At 41.6% G+C, this 19,170-nt stretch overlaps 1 protein-coding gene across 1 annotated transcript in view; it reads right to left on the reverse strand.

Annotated features, from left to right (window-relative positions):
• Nucleotides 1–19,170, reverse strand: part of LOC133464866 (A-kinase anchor protein 13) — a 164,825-nt gene that overhangs the window by 129,707 nt on the left and 15,948 nt on the right. The window contains exons 2-4 of the mRNA XM_061747065.1: nt 11,954–12,107; nt 7,980–8,125; nt 6,614–6,785 (exon numbers count right to left, since the gene is read on the reverse strand). Of these exons, the coding sequence (XP_061603049.1) occupies nt 6,614–6,785; nt 7,980–8,125; nt 11,954–12,107 (472 nt within the window). The remainder of the gene's footprint in view (nt 1–6,613; nt 6,786–7,979; nt 8,126–11,953; nt 12,108–19,170) is intronic.

Here is a 19,170-nt window from a genome sequence, read left to right on the forward strand (position 1 = left end):
GGCATCTCCTCCCGAGAGGGTTCAACCCACAAACACAACATCCTCCAGAACATTCATCCTCAGCGCAGCCTCTCCCGTCCTGCCAGAGGTTTTTCTGGCTCAGAATTAGGACTGTGTTGAAAAAAAACGATTTTCCAATTCTAAATTGATTCTCATGTTAAATCCTAAAAATCGATGTCTAAAGATCGATTTTTTTTCATCATTACAACTTTTGGTATTTTTTTGCTTATGCCCAAAAAATGAATATTTTGTTGGACAATAACTGTTGCCATGTTTTTGCCTTTAAATATATTTAAAAGGTATGAGAACATTAAAGTTTTCAGTTATAATTGCATAAATTGTTTATATTTCATTACTTTATATACTGTCTTGGGGTTACATTTGGGTAACCCTTTCTTTTACAGTACAGTAATAACCAGGTAATACCATGGTAATTACACTGTAATTACCTAGTAGTACCTTGTATTTACAAGGTAATTACATGGTAACTACCGGGTAATTTACCCAGTAAGTACTAGGTAATTATTACGTATTTTCTTGTACCATGTAATTATGTGTATTTACCATGTAATAACATGGTAAATACCTGGTTGTTTGAACTAAACATTACTAGGTAATTACAAAGACATTAGATGGGAACTATGAGGGAAATTACAGGTATTTACTAGGTTAATATTGGTAACTACCAGTCAATTTACCATGTAATTACTCTGAAATTACATGAATTATTTATAAGTAAGTAACAGGTAATTACTAAGTATTTTTCTGCAAACTACCAGGAAAACACCAGGGGGGGTGGTCCAATTTTCTAATTGCGGGGTAAAGGGGAGGTAATTATCAGACGTTTTGCCAATTGTTCAAATCTTTATAATTATAATCTACAATTACCAGGTAATATTATGGAAACAACACACGCTTTCTTTTACAGTCCAGTTTCACTTCAATTAATGGGTAAATATCAGGTAATTATTTCTGTACTTAATGAGGAAGTACCAGGTAATATTATGGAAACAACACACGCTTTCTTTTACAGTCCAGTTTCACTTTAATTACTGAGTAAAAGCCAGGTAAAAATGTCTGTATTTATGGGTAAATACTTAGGAAATAGAATTACTGGGCAAGAAAAATACGTAATAATTACCTAGTACTTACTGGGTAAATTACCCGGTAGTTACCATGTAATTACCTTGTAAATACAAGTTACTACTAGGTAATAACAGTGTAATTACAATGGTATTACCTGGTTATTACTGTACTGTAAAAGAAAGGGTTACCTACATTTGCATAAAATGTAAAAGACCAAATTCTCAAAAATTTAAAACCAAAATAGACCGAAAATGGAAATAATTAAAACAAATTTCCTCCGTCTCTGTTTCCTCCCTGGATCTGTTTGGTAATTCTGACCCACGATGTTTCTGTTTCAGTTCTATCAGCATTCTGGGAGCTGATTGGTCCTTACAGCATCATTAGCTGCAATACTTGCTGTTGAATCTCAATTTAATACCAGTATTAATATGTTGCACAACTACAATCACATAATTCATGCAACAGCTGAAAAAACAGTTTTAATAACACTAACCCAAATCAATATCAGAATCGAACGGAATCAAACGTTTGCGCTGTATAATAAAATCGCTGCGAGCCGCGAGTCGCTCTCGCGCTGACTCCCGCTTCCTGATTCAAACGTCTGCCGGCCCCCCGACCAATCGGTGGTGTGTATTGTGATGACGTCAGATATAGTGGCGTCTCAGCACGCTTAGAACCTCGGCAGCCTCGGTACAGAAAAAGTATCTGCATGGCACGGCTCCACCCGCCTCGGCCTGTAGTGGAGAAGCGCAAGACGGGGGCGTGGCGGGTACAAGCGAGCTGAGTAGATACTCGTGGAAAAGGGCCACAAGTCTGGGAGCAGCAAGAGAGAGCAAGAGTCAGCCTGCAGGGCTAGAGAGCCCTTAAATACACTGGCTCACAAACACACAGATGAGGCTAATTGGGCTGACGACCTGCCCACAACTTCCATCCAGGAAGCAGAATGGCCAATCAGTAGGGAGAGGGGCCGGTCGTCACAACAGATATGCTTTTATGAGCCTTAAAAATGTAATTAGACTTTTTAAAGCAACGACCATTAGGGGGTCAGGGGAAAAACTGACTGTCAAATCGGGAGGCAAGAAGACGGAGATGCCGGCATCGCTGGTCTCAGGAAGGTTTACCTACTTCAGGTAGGTGACTGAGTATCGAGGGAAACATCGCCTGACTCAGATGAAAGTTCAGATGACCCAGCTTTCCACCAGTCCCTAAATCCATCATGTACGGACGAATCTGTGAGGCTTCTTGGAGGCGTGAAAAGAGTCTCAAAACCATTTATCTACAGCTTTGTGCGATCCGTGCACGCATATTTAACGATTTGTGTGTGTAGGAGGCTTTTTGAATTCCTAATTATCGTTTTGTCCGTAACTTCGAGCTTGTTACGCACGTACAAATTTAATAATATGCACAAATCAAGTACTACGCACACACAAATGTTTTGAGTCAATTTTCTCTCCATAACTCATCTCTTCCTCTTGCAATTACTGAATAAAACGGAATTAAAAAAGAGGTTCTCTGCTGCCATGTTGTGTTTTTCTAGGCGTTAATCTCTTCTGAATCAACGTGATAATCTTCTGAACGGAGAACTCCTGGCACGACTCCAGCGGTGATGTTGGCATGGCGATGTGATAAGTGATAAGAGGTGTTTCACTCTGAAAACCGGCCTGTACACTCGTGCACACTCATGCGTGACTTTCTACCAGCCTCCTCTGCTCTGCTGCTGCAAACAAACAGCAAATGAGCAGAAATAGATGAGGCTCATATTTTCAAGTGGAGGAGCCTCCTGTGGGATTCCTCTGAAACGAACCCGACAACATCTGCTTTCTGCCTCTCAAGCATCGTTCTGCGTTAGCGGGATCAGGTCCGGCCAGCGCCCGCCATCACACGCTAAATACGCTCAACCACCTGGTCCAATAACTAGTACTGGAGTTGAGGGGGGATCAGGGGGGATGAGGGGGGACGGCACCCCCCCCCTGAAATAAAAACGGTCCAAATCATCCCCCCTGAAATAAAAACGGTCCAAATCCTCCCCCCCTGAAATAAAAACGGTCCAAATCATCCCCCCTGAAATAAAAACGGTCCAAATCATCCCCCCTCAAATAAAAACGGTCCAAATCCTCCCCCCCTGAAATAAAAACGGTCCAAATCATCCCCCCTGAAATAAAAACGGTCCAAATCATCCCCCCTCAAATAAAAACGGTCCAAATCACCCCCCCCTGTAAAACTGTCATCCCTCCTTTCCATCCCTTATGTCATTTCATCAATGAATGTGGTTTTACTGCTATTTCAACATTTAGAGTCATCACCAGAAAAATAACACCAGAAAAATAACTTATTTGACAATTTTCACCTGTTTCAAGTAGATTTTCACTTGAAATAAGTAGAAAAATCTGCCAGTGGGACAAGATTTATTTCCTCATTACAAGCAAAAACAATCTTGTTCTACTGGCAGATTTTTCTACTTATTTCAAGTGAAAATCTACTTGAAACAGGTGAAAATTGTTGTTTTTTCCAGTGATGAGTCTTGTTTCAAGTGTAATGAGATTTCTTTTACTAAAATGAGACATTTTAACTAGAAATAAGACAAATATTCTTGTTAAGATTGTGAGTTTTTGCAGTGATCCATGTTACTTATCCTGTGAAGGACAGAGTCATATTGATAAGTTCAGAAAAGTGTTTTTTATTGTTGTGTTTTGATGTATTTGATGTAAGCCCAGTGGATATTTAAAGCTTACAGAAGGCTGCATTTAACTGCTGCTATGTCATTCCTGCAGTATTTCTGCAGCTGTTTTGGTCACTGCTATTATTTGTAATATATTATATTATTTGTAATCAGCTCAAATTATCTGTCCCCGTGTGATAAAATCCACCATCCCCCCTGATTGTTTTTACAACTCGAGTACTGACCATATATATATCCCATATAGTCAATCAGCAATACAATACAATACAACAACGAGTACTGTCGACATCGCTGCAAATGCATCAACACGCGCGGCCTGGGGGAGGGAGGGGAGGTGGGGGAGACATGTAACTGCTAATCCCCGGTCACCGGTGCCAGGTTTAGACTGACCGGCATGTTTATGTGAGCGGTTTAGGTTAGAGCTGCAGCTGTGGACCGACCCGGGCCAGTAATTGGACTCCTGTCTTTGTCCTAATATTCATGCACATGAAAACAATTAGTGTGGCGACCAAAGTATGTCACACTTCAGTACGATGATGGTAATAAGTTCCTGCTCTCAGCTTGTTAGCGCCTCGCACCAGAACAACGGATGAGTCTGCAGCTCAGCTGCCGGCAGCAAACTGGGGGAAAGATCTGTATATTCTGCACGTCCTCCACACTTATGTTCTGGTATCCTGCTCTGTGTCGACTTTAATCCAGGTGAGGGTTCAGGCCAGACACCGTGATGCAGCCCGGAGAGTAGAGGCCCGTTCAGATCCCCAGAAACATTTACATGCAGGGAGAAGCTCAACATCACCTGGGTGTGGCGGTGCGACTACGACGAGTTCAGGTTAGTTCAACTTCAGTCAAGCTGAGATGCTTACTAGTGATGCACCGAAATGAAAATTTGTGGCCGAAACCGAAACTAATAATAAACACTTGACCGAATACCAAATAATACCGAACAATGGTTCTTCGCAGTTTTTCATTTATTTTGCCATTTTTTCACCATTGCATAAATCAAATAAATGTGCAGTGAAATACCCACCAGTCACAATTTGTCTTACTGTATGTAGCAGGGCGAGTGCTACGGGGGCCCGACCAACAGGACAGAGAGGACACGGAGTTCTCGTGCAGAAACTCTTTATTTCCCCAAACACACCTAGGACACACGTGCACAAGCACCTTCTCCCACAGCAGCCCAGAGCTCCTGTGCAGCCCTGCCTTATGAAGGCAGGCAGGGTGGAGAGGTTGATGGGACACACCTGTGACCCATCACCTGTGTGATGGCAGCTCCTCCACCCTGCCACACACCCCCATCGCCAACCTCAGGCCGGGGACCATCCGGCCGAGCCTACTCCCCGCCCGCCCCCCTCGGAGCGGGAGAGGAAGCCCGGAACCGCCGTCTGCGCCTCCGGGCCTTCCCGGTTCGGCCGTCTGCCGAGACCGGTCGGGAGGTCGCCCTCGGCGTCGGGTCGACCAGCGGGTTTGAGTTTTAGTCGACTGAAACTTGACACGACTAAAAGGAGAATGAATGTGACTAGAACTAAAATGATAACTTGACCCAAAGACTAGACTAAAACTAAAATTGAAACAGGCTGACAGAAACAACACTATGAACTATGACTATGAGTGTTACTTTTTTCCCCATTTTATCACCCAGTGCTCCTACCTAACAGTCCTGGGCGTTGCTCCCTCTACCAACCCCGGGAGTTCCTGCACTGAGCTCAGGTCTCCTTAACCTGAGGAGTGAGCAGGCCGATGCTGCTGCATGTTTTTGTGAGGGTAGCTCACATTAGCTACCCAGGGGAACACGGGTAGAACATGCAAACTCCACACAGAAAGATCCTTTCTCCAACCCCACCCAGGGTTGGAGAAAGGATCTTTCCTTTCCCGCAGGGTACGCGGCGACCCGCACCGTACGTGGAAATGGTCTTTTTTTGCTATTAAAACATGATTTGTAATGTGAATTTGCAACACTTAAACTGCAAATAATAGTTTTTGACATGACATCAGAGATTGCGCATGCTCTCTGCGAAACGATGAGTCCAGTCGGGTCATAGCTGCTTCAACTGTGCGATTCCTTCACGAGGAGCGCAGGATTTCAAACACGCTTGATTTTCTTGCGATCTCACGATTTGTGATCGGGAGCTCGTCGTGAGCTGTTAATCTCTCGTCGTGAGCTGTTAATCTCTCGTCTTTACCCCACGTTTACTGCACGAGGCACGAGCAACGATTGGGTCAAAATCGGGCCAGATCAAAAAAAAGTCGCACGACTGGAAAATCGGCCCGGCTTTACACGCACTTCAGCGCCCACAGCGTGCTGCACTACCTGCTGCAACACCGTGCCCCCTTATAAACAAATAAACAAATAAACACCGTGCCCCCTTCAATTTTTTTATGTTCAATAAATATTTTCCACCTTGTAATTTTGTAAAAGATTTTTTTCTTTGAAAAGCCTAAATCAAATTTATTTGATTTATGCAATGGTGAAAAAATTGGCAAAATTAATGAAAAACTGCGAACAACCATGTTCGGTATTGTTTGGTATTCAGCCAAGTGTTTATTATTATTTTCGGTTTCGGCCACAAATTTTCATTTCGGTGCATCACTAGTGATGACGTTAGAAACAGCCGACTCAGCCGCTTAGAACCTCGGCAGAATAGTTACAGAAAAGTATCTACTCGGCACGTTAGACCCCTAGTGGGAAAGAACCAAACCGAGGCGAGTTGAGTAGGGCTGAGTAGGTTCTAGTGGAAAAGCACCATAAGTGCTGATGCTGCTGTGCTGATGTGACAGTTTGCAGGAGAACGACTGATGCAGCGTAATCAACCCGAACTCCCTGGGAGAACCAGCGCTAACGCTCACCGGTGCTGCTGCTCCGCTTGATCCCTAGCAGGCTCCAGCCCGGCGGCAGCGCCAGGTGGGTCAGCGCCAGCGCCAGGCTCTCGTCCAGCCGCTCGCACTCCTGCAGGGGAATCTGACACTCGTCCAGCAGCAGAGCCCCGTCCAGGCCGTCGGCCCGGCCCGCCGTGCTCACCTGTAAGGGGGGGGGACAGATGAATGAAGGTTTACTTATGCTTAGACCGGAGGAAACACAGGAACAATGGCAGAAATAAACGTGAAAGTGAGCCCTCCCCCTGCAGCTGCGTTAAGAAAAACTAATTATGTTCAGATTTGAAAACATTCAGAAGTGAGAACATTTTATTATGAGATTTAAGCATCAATTGTCAAGAAAATTGTGGTATTTAGGGCCCGAGCACTTACAGTGCGAAGGCCCTATTGTATGTGTAGGAATTTTTTTTCTTTCTTTTTTCTTTCTTTTTCTTTCTTCTGACAAAAGGAAGGCCTTTTTCCCCCTAAACGTGCCCCAAAAGTCACCAAATTTTGCACCAAGCCAGGCCTGGTGAAAAATGTGATATTTAATGGTTTGCATTAATGGGCGTGGCCTAACGGCTCAACAGCGCCCCCTAGAAAACTTTGTGCCTCAAGCCCCACAATACGGTTTGACGTACATGCATGAAAATCGTACACACCTGTATCATGGCACAACTTAAAGAAAAGTCTCTTGGCGCCATGGCCGAAACCGAACAGGAAGTCAGACATTTTTAATTTATTGTGTAATTTTGGTGAAATCTATGCCATTCCTTCGGCCGTTAATTCAGCCCGAACCGTAACGTGCATCCAGGCGTGTTATACATCAAAATGTGCGTCTCCATCCTGCGACTATGCGCATTACTTTTCTCTTTCAAAAGTGTTACCGTGGCGGCGCTAGACGCCAAAAAGCGCGCCCACCCTTCATCTGATTGGTCCATATTTGACAGTTCCCCAAAAGTCACCAAATTTTACATGCAAGCCAGGCCTGGCGATAAATTTGATATTTCATGGTTTGCATTAATGGGCGTGGCTTAACGGCTCAACAGCGCCCCCCGGAAAACTTTTATCTGCCATAACTTTTGAATGGTTTGACAGAGAGTCGTGGGTGGTGTCATTTCTGATTTTCTTATGGCGGTAAAAATATCAACCATTCCTAGCGCGAGGGCCCGTTCATCGCTGCTTGCAGCTCTAATTTCTCTTCTATTTGGCAAACAAACTAAATTTCTACAGAACAATAAACTAGTATAAGAAGTCGTCGTCAATAACTGTCAGCTATTAGATCTCCCAGAAGAGAAACCACATGGCTCCTTTTACTTGTTTCCTCCTCACACAGACAGACGTGGCCGGTGCTGCTCACCAGGAACTGGGCCATGTCGAAGGCCAAATCCTGCACAAAGCTGAATCGATGCTCGGCCAGCGGAGCCACGTCACCCGCGCTGGACTCGGACGCGTCTCGGGTGGCCGAACACAAGGTGACCAGCACGACCTCGCAGCAGTTGTGGGCTGCAAAACAGAGGGAATGACAAAGAGAAAGCGTGAAGGAGGAGAGAACTAAACCCTTATATTCAGCATTTCCCCCAGCGAAAGCCTGCTCAGTATATTCACGACACCTTGAGAAAGTATTTACCCTCCTTGGCATTTGCTTCTAGCGTGTTGCCTTACAACCTGGAGATAGAGTGCATTTTTGCAGAGTTTGTGTTCATTCATCATGCGTTTGGACTCTGAAAGGAAACCAGAGAAGCTCCCGAAGGCTCGGGGGGGAACCGCTCATTCAACTGTACCATTAAATACCTACCAGTCCAATAATGAAAAGGTTTGGACTCTGTAAAATGCAGATAAATACTGAATCAAATAATTTGCAAATCCCATAAATCCAGATTATTCACAACAGAAAAAAAATGAAGCATATCAAGAAAGTAGTGAGATATACAGGACTGTCTCAGAAAATTAGAATATTGTGATAAAGTTCTTTATTTTCTGTAATGCAATTAAAAAACAAAAATGTCATACATTCTGGATTCATTACAATCAACTGAAATATTGCAAGCCTTTTATTATTTTAATATTGCTGATTATGGCTTACAGTTTAAGATTAAGATTCCCAGAATATTCTAATTTTTTGAGATAGGATATTTGAGTTTTCTTAAACTGTAAGCCATGATCAGCAATATTAAAATAATAAAATGTGCAATATTCTTTCTTTTATGTGCAATATTCTTTCATTCATTCATTTTTATAATGTATATATATTTACACTGTGCTTATTATTATTTTACCTCTTTTCTTATCATTTTATTTCATTTATTTGTTATTTAAGTGTACTCTTAAATCAGCAACTTGTACTTTTATTATTTTACCTTCTTTTCTCATTATTTTATTTCATTTTATTTGTTATTTACTGTCTAATTGTGTCTTGCTGCTTTTAATGTCGATGTAAAGCACTTTGAATTTCCTTGTGTTGAATTGTGCTGTATAAATAAACTTGCCTTGACTTATATTGCCTGTTTCTTATTTTGTTTTTACATAACATTTTACATGTGTGAACTTTTATGGAGCTGCTTAATCTCTTTACATTGTTATAATGACAATAAAGGCTTTCTATTCTATGTAGATGACGTATGTCCCCACATCAGCAGGATTTAAACACCGTCAGACATGTGTAGTTTTCAAAACGAGGATGGATGGGTGTTTTTTAGTCGGGTTTTGGTTCTTGAGTCTTCAGAGTCCGGTTTGTCATCTTTGTGTCCAGTTGTTCAAACACTGGACCGTCCTCCGTGGTTCTAGAACAGGGCTCGGCAACCCAAAATGTTTTAGATCCATATTGGACCAAAAACACAAAAAACAAATATGTCTGGAGCCGCAAAAAATGAAAAGTCTTTTATCAGCCTTAGAATGAAGACAACACATGATGCATGTTTCTATATTAGTTAGAACTGGGAGAAGATTTTTTTTTTCATTATGCACTTCGAGAAAAAAGTCGAAATGTCAAGATTAATATTGAAGTACAATCTTGAGAAAAAAGTCAAAATGTCGAGAAAAAAGTCAAAATGTCGAGAAAAAAGTCAAAATTTCGCGAAAAAAGTCAAAATGTCGAGAAAAAAGTCAAAATTTCGCGATTAATGTTGATGTACAATCTCGAGAAAAAAGTCGAAATGTCGAGAAAAAAGTCAAAATGTTGAGAAAAAAGTCAAAATTTAGAGAAAAAAAGTGGAAATGTCGAGATTAAAAAGGAAAGGAAATAGGAAGGAAAAAAAGAAAAAGAGGAAAAATAGAAAAAAAAAAAGAAGAAAAAAAAGGTCAAACATTTTTGAAAAAGCTCCAGGAGCCACTAGGGAGGCGCTAAAGAGCCGCATGCGGCTCTAGAGCCGCGGGTTGCCGACCCCTGGTCTAGACACACGCCGGTTTATGGCCGGTGGATAAACCAGCTCACGGATCTCCTCGTCTCTCCAGTTACTCATCTTTCAATTATAGATCCGCCCTGTGACGTCCAGCTGCTGCTGTTACTCTCATCCTTACGCTGGGTCCTTCTTTTATAAAATGACAATAAATAAATAAAAACTCTGCTGGTTACGAGAGCAACAAGCCCCGCCCACGACCCGCCACCCCGCTGACCTTCTCTGAAAACAAAAACATTTGTTCACAACTATTTAGGATCTTCTCAGGATGTGAAACAGAAATCTAAAACGAGACAGAAGAAAGAACAAATCCATATTTCCGGCCAGCGTTGACTTTGAGCTCTGACGCCGGCGCTGCTCAGTCATTAACCTGCTAGAAAAACCGCCTTTGACAAACACTGGCTACATTTTAACTCGGGTGCAGGAATAGTAGCGTAAAAGCCACAAGAACAGATGAATAACCGAGATTTGAGAGGTGAGGGCAGTGGGAGCGGAGGATTTCTCTTCTATTCTACTCTGACTTTCCTCCACAACAACAACTCCTGGACAAATCCCGTTCGTGTAAATGAAAAAAATCTAACAAAATATGACTTCTACCTGGAAAACGTCAACTATTGTAGCAAATCTTTTGATTTTAATGACATCTACAGCAGTGGTCCCAGACCTTTTCTGTACCAGGACCGGTTTAATGTCTGACAATATTTCCACGGCCCAATCTAAAGGTGTAGTTGATAAAAACTAAATAAAATGACAAGATCGGCATTAAAAACTGTGATATTTTCGCTATAGTAGTAATAATAATAATAATAATAATAATAATAATAATAATAAAACATGATTTTCGAAAAAATAAAATAAAATAATGGAAATTGTAAATTACCTTTAATATGAGTATTTCTATAAATGTGTTTTTATGTTTGTTTTCTATTTAACGTTATTTAAAGCCAGGCTTTTATTTTATTTGTTATATATTAAGGAGACCGATATTTAGTGCTTTTATTTTGAAGGCGTCTCTCCGAGACCTTGTAAACATCCGGCGCTTCGGACTTTAACAGTAAAAGTTTAACGGCAGTAGAAAGTAGTGAATGTAGAAAGACTAACTATTTTATTTTATTTTATTCCTTTATAGCTCTTACGGTGTGTTTGCAGTGTATTTACATCCAAGGAATAAAAACATCGTGAACCATCAGTTTGAGAGTCAACCATCATCAGTCGGGGCTACAGAAATTATTTTTTCTTCCTGTGCGACCCGGTACCAGATGACCAGGAAAAAATAAGAAAAAAAAGAAAAAGAGAAAAAAATAAAAAAAGAAGAAAAAAAAGGAAAAAAAATAAAAAAAGAAGAAAAAAAGGAAAAAAGAAAAAGAGAAAAAAGAAGAAAACCGGGCCGTGGGGGTTGGAGACCACTGATCTACAGCACGTGGTGGTTATGAAGAACTCTGTGTCCTGGTCGTCTGGCTGTTATAAGAATAGAATAATACTTTATTGTCAATGTACCTGGTACAGTGATATTGAAAGCAGCATCACTTCTCCAGTGCAAGACAAATAAGAAACAATAGTGCAAACAATAAGAAATATAAGAATATAAGAAATATAATGTAAAAAATATAAAAAAAGGTTAAGGTGCATTTGAATAGTGAAGACCTGAGATTCTATTTACAGATAATAGTATTTAGTTACACATGTAGTGGAATATTGCACAGATAGAAGTATTGCACGGTAAAAAACAGTAATGAAGACATTCACGCTTTGTTCAGGGCAGTTATGGCTTTGGGGAAAAAGCTGTTTTTAAGTCTGTTAGTTTTTGACCTGATGACTCTGTGACTTATGACTTATAAAGATTGATCAGAGAGGGGACTGGTACTGATACTGTAGGTGGCGCTGTCCTCCCGTCGGAGGTGACGGGGAGGGCAGGCCGGCGGGCGGAGTGGCTCACCGGGACACAGCGCCTGCAGGGTGTCATGGCTGCTCCTCAGGGTGCTGGTCAGGTGTCTCTGCGTGCTCCCGGCAAACAGCAGGAAGTAGTCCACCCCCTCATCTTCCTCAGCCAGCTCCTCGTCGGCGAGCTGCACGGTGACAACACAATGACCCTGCAGGGAAGGAAGAGAAGGAGATTAAGTAAGAAGCAAGAAAAACAATACACGCTTCAAAAGTCAACTCAAATTTGCACAAAAGTCAGAATTATCTACAACCAAAAACAAGTACATGCGGTAAATGGGATTTGTGTGCCGTTTTCCTGCACCGTGCTTTCTTCCAATAAACAGAAATGCATTTCTTTACTTATTGGATTTGATCAAAATCAAAACAAATTCTTCCCGACAGCTGCAACGTGTCAAGTATTAACTGATACTGTCGGTGTAGAAGTGGTGGGGGGGTTAGATAAAATAAAACTGTGAAGTGAAAGTGAGGTCGTTTGGACGAAGGCTTACTGTATATTCTGGTACAAACATCACACAGTCCATCAAAAACCAATTACACCGGGTGGGAATAAGGAAATACTTTCGTTTTGAAGCCAAAAAGTACAGAGAAAAACTTTAAAAAGTTGATCCATTTAGCTGATCTGTTTAAGACAGAAAAATACTTTCACAATCGGCATTTCAGATGCAAACCTCAATTTGAAATAGCAGCTATTTTCCAACATCTCCAGCAGACTGGATAAGCCCAGCCGGTTTGGGAACATTTTTTCATCACTTTCCACCGCGTGCCGGGCTGCTGTGGATGTGAAGTGTCGGCCTGGAGGAAACACAGCACTGTGGAAGCGCGTGGAGGTCGTGGTGGTGGTGGTACCGTAAACAGAACATCCCATAACATCCCGTTCAGGTGGGAGATCTGAACGTGTGCATCAGCCCAGCTGGTCCGATTACAGGCCGGCCGCTTCAGACGTGCCGAGTCCGGATCCACAGCGGATCATTTATGGCGCTTTTCCACTAGCACCTACTCAGCCCGACTCGTCCCGGCTCCACCCGTTTTGTCCTCGTGTGTTTTCGCACTGCCGGGGGAGAAGTGGGGGGGTTGGGGTGAAGCTGCTGTGACGTACTCGATTGTGCAACACCTTTGTTCGTGCCGGCGCTGATCAGAAATCAGCTGGAGCCGCGAGCGGCTGAGAGTAAAACAGAGCTCCTGGTGGATCTGATCGTTCATTATCGCCCGTCTACATCCCTTTTTAATTCTCTCCTCAGCCACCAGGTTTATGAACATCTGCACCTCAGAGTTGTATCACCAAAGAGACGTTTGCGCTGGATAATAAAATCCCCGCGAGCCGTGAGTCGCTCTCGCTCTGACTCCCGCTTCCTGATTCAAACGTCTGACGGCCCCGCCTCCCGACCAATCAGTGGCGAGGAGGGTGATGACGTCAGATCCAGGGCCGACTCAGCCCGGTTAGAACCTCGGCAGAAAGGTTACAGAAAAGTATCTGCTTGGCACGGCTCCACCCGCCTCGGCCCGTAGTGGAAAAGCGCAAGACGGGGGCGTGGCGGGTAGAAGCGCGCTGAGTAGGTACTAGTGGAAAAGGGCCATTAGTGTTTTTTACTGTATCATGACTTACATGGTGCATAATAGGGCTGGGCGATATATCGAGATTTTAATATATATCGATATATTTTCAAATGCGATATGGTAAGAGACAATATCGTTTATATCGATTATTAAAATTTTTTTTTTTTTTTTTTTTTTTTTTTTTTTTACAATTTTGATATAGCTTATTTTGTGACAAATTGACTTGAATGTTTTATTTGAGATTTGCACAAATGTTTTGTTATTTGCACAACTGTCAACCTCAGTGGAAAAGTCTGCCTGTTACTGTCTACATTGTATTAATTGCACAGTGTATTTTAATTTAATTGTTATGCAGGAAAGGGTTATTTTTTATTTTATTCAAGAAGCATTTTTATTCTATATATGCAGGCAGTTTATTTTTATTTCATTTGTTTTATACATTTTGATATTGTGCAGACCTCTGTTAATAAAGGAACCTGTGTGACATTTGGCACGAGGCTTTGTATTAAAACTGACTGTTTTTTTAAGGGTTTGCCTCAGAAAAAAAATGAAGCTAACAGAGATGCTATGCTATAATGCTTTGGGGGAAACCCCAATTAAGGCACAGAAAAAATATCGAGATATATATCGAGTATCGCCATTCAGCTAGAAAATATCGAGATATGACTTTTGGTCCATATCGCCCAGCCCTAGTGCATAATATGAATAATACATTTTGTTACGCAAAATATCACCACAAATGATCAGAGCACTCATTCAGGAACGTCACAAAGTAAGATGGTGAAAAAACTGAGAAAAAGAAGACCAAGGATTTGCCTCTACTTGTGCCAGGGAGGAGATTCCTTGATGGTTAGAGACACTGATGCAGTAATCTACTAGAAAGTGGTTAATGCTCCGTAGAGGCATCTACAGAAGCAAACTGAGAAGAAATACAAATGAAATGAATACAATTATGACCTCAAGTATCAGTGGACGAGGGTTACGTTTGGGCCGTGGGAAGGTGAGGGTTTTCTGCTGCTTACGACCTTAAACATGTAAATCACTTTGATTAGCCGTTGATCTCAAAGCCTTTCCTACTATAAAAGTATTACAGGGTTAATATCTTAAGCTACAAATGTTGTCTCCGTGTCTGGAACTACACGACATGCTAAACACACTGCAAAAACTCAAAATCTTAACAACAATATTTGTCTTATTTCTAGTTAAAATGTCTAATTTTTAGTCAAATAAATCTCATTTCACTTAAAAAAAGACTCATCACTGGAAAAAAGAACAATTTTCAACTGTTTCAAGTAAATTTTCACTTAAAATAAGTAGAAAAATCTGCCAGTGGAACAAGATGTTTTTGCTTGTAATGAGAAGATAAATCTTGTCCCACTGGCAGATTTACTACTTATTTCAAGTGAAAATTTACTTGAAACATGTGAAAATTGTCAAATAACAAGTTGTTTTTCTGGTAATGACTCTTGTTTTAAGTTTAATGAGATTTTTTGACTAAAAATTAGACATTTTAACTAGAAATAAGACAAATATTCCTGGTAAGATTTGGAGTTTTTGCAGTGCAAGTTTGCCACCGTTATATCTGGACACCGAAGCTAACGGGGCTAAGAGATGAGCGTTTAATAGAGCACAAAGTCTCTGTATCTGCAAATTAAAGCCCAAATAATAAATAAGCTCTGTGGCTACTGTACAGTCGGAAATATCTCTTTATGTACGACCTCCAGAAGCTTTCTCCTTCCCTCAGGAGACGCCTCCCTGATGAATACAGAGTGTTTTTACATCAATACAGGCTCAACTTCATTTTGTGAATCAGAGTAAATTAGTAGACAAAGCACATCTATATCTATTATTTGGCCACTGCTCTTCACAAGTCATTACAGTCCAGCATCAATGTTGTCCTCGGGTTCTTATTTTGTCTTTTGTGAGCTTCTGATAACCAGGTACCAGGTAAGTGAACTCAACGTGGCTTTAAAAGCAGTTTCTCTCCTTCTCTTCATCAAAGAAGAGTCGCAGTCGCGTCTCCCTTACCCCGAGATTTGAACAAAACCCAAATACTGACTAAACTATCCTGTCATGGACGCGCCGCCAACTCTACTCTCTCAAGAGGTGGTTTTTAAGGACATATCGATAATCCAATTTATCAAAATTTATCACTTTTTGGGTATTTGCACGTCTCTGAAACCGCTGGACGGGACGTCGTCAGTCAATCTAAAGTCGTCTCCAGTAGGGCTGCAGCTATCGAATATTTTAGTAATTTTTTAGTATTCTACTGAAAAAACATATTTTTGTTTAGTTAAAGAGCAATTATAAATATACATAAGATGTTAGATGTTAATTGACCTCACTAAGACTAAATTATATAATCCAGTAGGTTCATGGATGTTCATTTAAAAACCCTGAACTTACACCAGTCGACCAAATTCACTGATTCACTCAAAAAACTAAAGGATCTTACCAAGAAATGGTCTTATTTCTAACCTAAAAATGCCATTACACCTGATAACACACATAACTTAAAAGGTTGGGTGTTTTTCCCACGTGTTTCAATTGAACTTTCATTTGTGTCAAGCAAATTTTAAGTTCTAGTTAAGTTTTAAGTTAAAGTATAAGATTTTGAGTTTTGGCAGTGTTCAAAATAAATGGGCCATTGCAGTCTGCCTGACCACGGCATGTTACAAAAACCAAACATATCCTCCTCTTTCTTCCCCCTTTAACGTGCGCGGCGTCAGCGCGTTGTGCCGCATTAAATGTAGTCCGGGAGAAACACCTGCTTTGAGCTGCAAAATTAAACGATTCCTCGAGGCAGAGAAAATTCCTCCATAATTTTTTGTAATCGAATTACTCGAGGAATCGTTTCAGCCCTAGTCTCCAGCTGTTTTTGGCCTCATGTCTACAACGTCATTATGCATTACTGCGTTACATAAGGGCTTTCCTTCATCGTATCACTGTTTCCTCAACGGTCCATCATAGAAATGTGTCAAAGACTAAAGATGTTATTGTTAGATACGAGGGGATAAAGAGTGAGAACAAGAGAGTTAATCACACAGAGAGAGAAACACCGTTCAATGGAAACTGAGGCTCATTAGTCGGATCAGCTGCTCGTTTGTGGTGTCCTCTTTCAGAAAAAAGAAAACTACAAAATACAACGATGGTTGTTTAGCTGGTTTGTTTCTAGTGACAATAACTGGGCTGCACGTTGAGGGAATACTGCGGTGTCATCCGAGGACGGGCCGAGGAGGGGGAGCGACATAAAAGAGGAATATGGTACGCGTCAGCTGTTTCCCTGTTTGGCCTGCAGGCTGACGACACCGGGGGAAGATCACGGGACACGTCATCCTGTTAATCTGGCCGGGGCTGCAGCCATTTCACCAGCTCAATCCTGGGTGTTCGGTGGGGCCGGCCGGCCGGAGTTTACAGGAGTTTACAGGAGTTTACACGGGTCAAAGGTGCTTCCTCTTTCTCTTACGGAGCACCGACCTCGGGCACCTTCACACAGAGACCAGTCGACAGCCTGGCGGTGGTTCTGCTGCAGGAGAAACGTGTGCAGAGCTGACGCAGGGGCTGCTGGCACCATAGACTACGTTCACACTGCAGTGACCCAAATCCGATTTTTTGCTCATATGTGACTCAGGCCCCGTTTACACGGAGCAAAAACGGTGGTGTTTTCATGCGTTTTGGCCGTTCGTTTACACGAAAACGAAGCTCAAAGTCTCCAAAAACAATCATTTCTGAAAACTCCGGCCAAAGTGAAGATTTGCAAAAACTCAGTTTTCACGTTTGCGTTTAAACAGAAGAAAACGGAGATTTAGGCTTCAGAACGTCACATTATGAGACAGAAACGTCACCAGCGTCATGAGTGACACCTGTGGTTACAATTAGTTTGTAACCGTCAATATTTTCTTGTATTTTACCTGTTTTATTTTCTAAAGTCACACTTAAAAGTAACTCCACTTCTCTGTCACTCCAAACCAAAGACTCTCGTTCCGTCTTGGAAGTAAAGCCTGAATTATGTTCCCGAGTTAAATCGACGCAGAGCCTACGGCGTAGGGTACGCGGCGACGCACACCGTACGGTGTGCGTCGCCGCGTACCCTACGCCGTAGGCTCTGCGTTGGTGTTACGCGGAACCATAAATCAGCCTTAACTGGAAGTTACACGTGTCATTTGTTGAGGTTTTTTCCAGGATTCTGATTGGCTGGCATGACGTTAACAGCGTATTCATGCGTATCCGTGTAAACGAAGAGATTTTGAAAACGATCTCGTGTAAACGATGGAATCTTTCAAAACGTAGAGGGGGAAATATCAGTTTTTGTAAATACCCGGCTATGTGGAAACGGGGCATGCAGACTAGTTTGACATGATGCACTCTCCTCCTTGTAAACATGAAACTGAATAGTGTGAAACCTTTAATTCATATATATATATATATATATATATATATATATATATACATACACACACACACACACACACACACACACACACACACACACACACACACACACACACACACACACACACACACACACACACACACACACACACACACACACACACACACACACACACACACACACACACAACTGTCTCAGAAAATTAGAATATTGTGATAGTTCTTTATTTTCTGTAATGCAATTAAAAAAACAAAAATGTTATACATTCTGGATTCATTACAAATCAACTGAAATATTGCAAGCCTTTTATTATTTTAATATTGGTGATTAGGGCTTAGTTTAAGATTAAGATTCCCAGAATATTCTAATTTTTTGAGATAGGATATTTGAGTTTTCTTAAGCTGTAAGCCATGATCAGCAATATTAAAATAATAAAAGGCTTGCAATATTTCAGTTGATTTGTAATGAATCCAGAATGTATGTGTAACGGTTACCGAAGGTAAGTATATAGATTATGTTTATTGAACCAGTATCAGTAAGGTCTAGGAACGACTGAGGAGCCTGAAAACCTGTGTCAGTAGAATTACCACACACACACACACACACACACACACACACACACACACACACACACACACACACACACACACACACACACACACACACACACACACACACACACACACACACACACACACACACACACACACACACACACACAGGAATGGTTTGAATTCAATGTATTGTTCACAAAATAATAAAGATGAGTTTACAAACCCTGCCTACCTAAGCCGGCTTCCTAGTGCGCACAAATGCACAATAAATGGGCCCATGAAAATAAATAAAATAAAATAAAATAAAGGTTCCTTCAAAATAAAGAGTTCAATGTCCAATGCGTACTGCTCCTTTAGGGAAAGAAGCAAAGGTCTTCTTGTGTATGAGTGTGTGTTCTTTGATGTCTGTGTTCGAACTACCCGGGTAGATTTTGAGTGTTAGTCTTATCTGTCTGTTAATGAAAAGGGGATCGACGATGCTGTGCTCTGCAGATGGATCCTGCGGCTGGCCACACCACGTTGCTGGTTCCTCCACAGTCAATCTTCAATTTAAACTGGCTCGCCACTGAACATAAAGTTCAGATCCCGATCGACTCGGTCTGGGTAAAAAAACCAATCTATGCAAACAGCGAAGAATGCATGTTATAATATAATTTTCTATAATAATATATCAATCATGAAAGATACACACTGTCTAATCCAGGGGTCGGC

This window comes from Cololabis saira, chromosome 2, assembly GCF_033807715.1.
Source record: "Cololabis saira isolate AMF1-May2022 chromosome 2, fColSai1.1, whole genome shotgun sequence".
Lineage (NCBI taxonomy): Eukaryota > Metazoa > Chordata > Actinopteri > Beloniformes > Belonidae > Cololabis > Cololabis saira.